Raw genomic sequence first — 5,299 nt, 5'->3', positions numbered from 1 at the left:
GCCACCTCGCCCGGCCAGTTTTTTGTATTTTTTTTTAGTAGAGACGGGGTTTCACCGTGTTAGCCAGGATGGTCTCGATCTCCTGACCTTGTGATCCTCCCGTCTTGGCCTCCCAAAGTGCTGGGGTTACAGGCTTGAGCCACCGCGCCCGGCCGAGCTTGTTTCTCTTAAAGAAAGGGATTCCACAGAGCCTGTGTGGTTGCAGTTGTTAGAAAAATAAAACGGCTCCCTGTTTTCACCATGCTTCATCAAGCATGTGCGACCAGCACCTGCACATACTAAACATTTTGTAATAGCTGCTCTTATCGCTGTGATTGCCACTGTTATTGTATTTAGTAAATAAGTTTTCATTCTTAGTTGATCTGTCATTTACACCTATTATTTCAAACTTGAAAAAGGTAAGGAAAAAGTGGAATTTTAAAGGCAAGACTTGCTTTTGCTTTCGTAACATCTTTCTCGTTAAGGTAACTTTCTGGAATTTGAAGTTGTTGATAGGATGAATGGGGAAAACATTTTGGGGACTGGGTTAGGTGTCTGTGTTAGTCCTCAGATCGGTATTTGTGTGTTTCCACAGGTTTCTTCAGTGCTCCGGGGATTCCTAGACCTGATGTTGGTGAGGGAACCCTCTCAGAGAGCAACAGCCCAGGAACTCCTCGGACATCCATTCTTAAAACTAGCAGGTCCACCGTCTTGCATCGTCCCCCTCATGAGACAATACAGGCATCACTGAGCAGAGGATTCATGTAGGTGGCAAAGCTAGATGAGGACATGAGAATAATTCAGGAGAACAAAAGGAAACACAGAACATGCAAAAGGCCTGTGCATTCTAGACCAGCCAATTGGTGGGACAGTGTGATGACCGGCAGGGTTCGACAGACCAGGGCATCTTCTTGTGTCTTAAATAGGCATCTCTCCACTGACAGCTGGCGTGGTCATTTGGAGCACGGCTTTAATAAGTCATTAATATATTTTTCAGCCCTTCATCCAGCAAATCAGAAGGACTCAGTACAAACTCCGTTATGATATATCCTAGCCACATGCAGGGTAACATGTAGGATTTTCTATATTGAAAGAATACTTTTCTGGCAAAAAAAAAAAAAAAAAGAAAGAAAGGAAAACAAAAAGCACTTTTTTCTTAATGGTAGCAGTATAATGTATTTTGCAACGAATTTGTAATTTTTCTGTACGATAGTTTTGATAATTTATAGTACTTTGATGTCATGTAGCCATTGTATCAGTTGAAGTAATACTTGTTTACTAGCAGGAGTTTGAACAAAGCCTTTCCTACTTTTTTATCCCTTTAAGAGAACCAATGATTCTTTAGGAACTTTGAATACTGAATGACTCTCAATCACCGTCAGCTTTAGTAAAATATCTTTCTTATCCTAACAAGTGTCTTATTTGATGGAAGAAGAATTAAGAGTGATGGTGATAGTGTGCACGTTTCATTAATCCAACCAAAAATAATGAAATACAATTTGAGCCACAGTATACCATTCCTTGGGATAAACCTAAATATTTTTAAAAATCACGTTTTCCATCAACACCTCTAGTAGCAAACCATTTTTTGCACACCACAATGTTTCCCTCAGTGCCCTTTCTCAAATGGGTACAATGTTCCCTTGTGGCCAAATTTCCCTCCCAGGGAGCAATTTCAGTGCTAGGATCGTTGGACTCAGTTCCCAAAATAGAATGTTTCAGTGAGACCGTGAGAATTCCAGGCTCACAAAGGGAGAGGAGAGAACAGGGCAAGACGTTTGGTTTCGTTCGTCACCATTTTTAAAACTCTGTATGCTAGCACACCAAACTCTTGTCTGTATTTACCTTTGTACCACAGTATTAATCGCTATTGTTCATGTATCGTGCTGGAAGTCTGAACTGACTCTAGAGGACGAATTAGCAAGAGGGTATTTTACCAGGTATGATCTGACTTCGGTTGTGCCCATGTTATAATGTGTTTCCGACATAGGAGAGTCGTGCTGCTGTCTAGATCTTCTTGAATGTTGATAAAATGAATGACTACTACAATACATTTTGTGTTGCTTGTTGGATGAATTTGCATGTTAATTGTAGGCCAATATAGATTTGCCTTTAAAACTCTGGAAGAGCTACATAGTCATCATTAGTTTCTATTAATTATGCATCAGACAAAAGCCATTTGTTACCAAACTGGAAAAACAGAGGCTTTTCTTAACTATTTCATATACTGTAACAAATATGAATTTAAATTTGTGATAGCGCTCTCGTTGCTCTAAGCATAATTAAGAATTTTTGTAATTACTAGGTTGCTAATTATTTATTACTGCTAAAAAGGAAAAAAAGGCATAAAATGACCTTCTACTGATTAGATTTTCAGTTTTCCTTCAAACTGGAAATGCCTCCATAAATAGGATCTATGATTTTGCTTCATAAAACACAGCAAATCAATGTTTTATGTAAAATATTAAAGTATTAATATAAATATGCGAGAATAAAAACAATCTAAATGCAGAAAATTGCAGTCCTAAATGTTCATGAGACAGATTGTATTAATTTAACCAGGACTATGTAGAAGTAGAAAGAAAAGAAAAAGAAAATCTTTTTTAAACCAGAACAAACATTAAAAACTATTGCAGAAAATAGTGGATTTTGGATTCCAAACATTTTCGACAGTGTAATGGAAATTTTTCTGTAATTTTCTTACCATCAGGTATTTTTTAAAGTTCATTGAGTTTACCAAAAGTTACTGTAGCTTAAAAGGTTTTGTGAGCACTAACTATTGGCAGAAACTGCATTTGCAAATAAAAATAAATGTTTGCCTTTTCCCCATTGTGTTACTGGAAACAGTGATTTCCCAAATTTATTTTCCTGAGTAACCAAGAATGATTTCTTTGTGATATCAGGGAGTGCAAATGAGTTGGTACAAAGTTGTATGTAACATTGTGATGACATGACCTAAAGACAAATATATCCATCCCTAGAGATTGTAAAGGGTGTAAGATGGTGATATCGATACCACTACTGAAAAAAAAAATTACTAAATTCTGGAAGGCCAAGTTCAAGGAAAGCCAGGTTCAGGGCTAAAGACTCTCATTCTACTTCCCTGTTCCAAAGATGCAAAACTGATCTGAGGGAATATTTATTTATTTATTTATTTATTATACGTTAAGTTCTCGGTGACATGTGCAGTACGTGCAGTTTTGTTATATAGGTATACACGTCTCGTGGTGGCTTGCTGCACCCATCAACCCATCACCTACATTAGGTATTTCTCCTAGTGTCATCTCTCCCCTAACCACCCACCCCCTCACAGGCCCCAGTGTGTGATGTTCCCCTCCCTATGTCCATGTGTTCTCATTGTTCAACTCCCACTTATGAATGAGAACGTATGGTGTTTGGTTTCCTGTTCTTGTGATAGTTTGCTGAGAATGATGGTTTCCAGCTTCATCCATGTCCCTGCAAGGGACATGAACTCATCTTTTTTATGGCTGCATAGTATTTCATGGTGTATATGTGCCACATTTTCTTTATCCAGTCTGTTATTGATGGACATTTGGGTTGGTTCTAAGTCTTTGCTATTATGAATAATGCCACAATAAACATACATGTGCATGTGTCTTTATAGTAGAACCTGGATTCAAGAGGGTGTGGTGAGAATTCTCTGGGAGCCTAGAAGAGAATGTTGGGCTCTTTCCTCCACTTTGGGAGACAAGGAGGATATTAATATTGATCTCATGAAGTTGGGGGGTGGGGGAACTTGTATATAAACAGCCTATTTCCCATCCAGAAATGTTGGAAGGTGAAAACCCTCAGGGAGTAGTCTGAGCTAGCAGGATGAAAAAAAGGTATTGTCTATCGCGTACCAGGGCAGACAAAGGCGGAGGCAACCTTCCCTGGACCGATCTCCTCTGCCTTTACTGGGCATAGAAGAGACATGGAGTTCCCTCGAGTATATTTGATGGGACATGGAAAGGACAGCAGGGAATGTGTCAAACCACTTAACTAAGTAACAGGATGCCCATCCTGCAGAGTGATTTGGAGGAGTGCACCATGGGGGCAACCGAAGGGAGATATGGTTGCTTTTCTGCATGGAGACAGGGTCAAGTTGGAGCTGACCCTTACTCTAAAAACCACATATGTCATCTACACAAAGACCACTCCAAAAAGCAGAAGCTGTAGTTTTTAGTGGAACCAAAATGAGACTCAGGCCTCTCCCTTTCCTCCAATAGCATCTCCAAGGCAGCTGACTACAGACAGCTAGGTTACTGGAACCTCCCTTCCCCACTGGTCCACATAGAATAGAGCCATGTGTTAGTGTGAGACCCCATGATTTGAAGAAGGTATTTAAGAGAAAGAAAGGGAGAATACAAGAGCACACCCTGTATCCTGCCACTATCTCCCAGTTGCTACCTCTTCCTCTAGTAGAAGTTTAACTTGAGCAAAGGAGAGATGTATTATCTTTGAATTAGAATGAGATTGATTTTTAAACTAGATTAGACAGATGGAATCAGACTGAGTTACAGTCATGTCCCCTTTATCCCTGGGGAAGAACACATTTAGTAGCAATCAGTGGAAAAGTAAATCATACCATGAAGTTAACAACCCAATGAGCTCGGACTGCTTGGTCAAACTGATCAAATGAACAGTCCAGTGTTGTCGAAAAAAAATGGTAATGAAATTCCAGGCAGAGAAAAGATCAAATTGATCTGAAGCAGATACAAAATGTACAAGCAGGAGAAATTTTGTGGAAGTGACATGACACAGTACAAATCCATATTGTGCAGGAAAATCAGTTCATTTGATCCGTGAAATGTGTGCATGTTGAGTTGTGTTTCCAAGTCAGATGAGTACATTGTCTTGGTGTAGATGCTACCAAAAGAAGAGCTCGAATAAAGACTTAGACACAAATACTTCAAATACTTTATTTGAGAGATGATCCCAGGAATGTCAACATGGCAGAGTGAAGAAATAAGACAAAGAGGAGAACAAAGTCGAGAAAGTGTGTTTCAATGAATGGGATACCACAATAGGCAACTGGGGTTCAATCCCATTGGTGACCTTCTGAGAGACACTTGAGAATTGTCTTTCTTGAGGGGGGCACTGGTATATTTAATTATCTCCTATCCATCATTAGGTGAGAATTGTTTCTGCAGCATCAACTCTCCTTGCACTGCACCTGGGCAAAGTTTGTTGCCTTTGCTAAAATTGACACAGCAATGACCTCCAGGAAGGGCTGAGGGAACATGAGTGGGACCCTGAGAGAATCTCCTACATAAACCGACCAAACTAAAGACAAATAGAGGACATGAGAAAGTCTACG

General features: G+C 39.6%; 1 protein-coding gene across 3 annotated transcripts in view; it reads left to right on the top strand.

Annotated features, from left to right (window-relative positions):
• The window catches only part of PAK7 (p21 protein (Cdc42/Rac)-activated kinase 7), a 327,817-nt gene extending 325,013 nt beyond the window's left edge, over window positions 1–2,804 (top strand). For all 3 annotated transcript variants that reach the window (XM_011998623.1, XM_011998635.1, XM_011998628.1), the window contains one exon: window positions 575–2,804. In XM_011998623.1, coding sequence (XP_011854013.1) covers window positions 575–730 — 156 coding nt within the window. In that variant the 3' untranslated portion in view covers window positions 731–2,804. The remainder of the gene's footprint in view (window positions 1–574) is intronic.
• The last annotated feature ends 2,495 nt before the right edge of the window (window positions 2,805–5,299 follow it).

The sequence above is a fragment of the Mandrillus leucophaeus genome, unplaced genomic scaffold (assembly GCF_000951045.1).
Source record: "Mandrillus leucophaeus isolate KB7577 unplaced genomic scaffold, Mleu.le_1.0 Scaffold116, whole genome shotgun sequence".
Classification (NCBI taxonomy): Eukaryota; Metazoa; Chordata; class Mammalia; order Primates; family Cercopithecidae; genus Mandrillus; species Mandrillus leucophaeus.
Note: the sequence above shows the minus strand (reverse complement) of the source record. Positions and strands in the feature narration are given on the sequence as shown.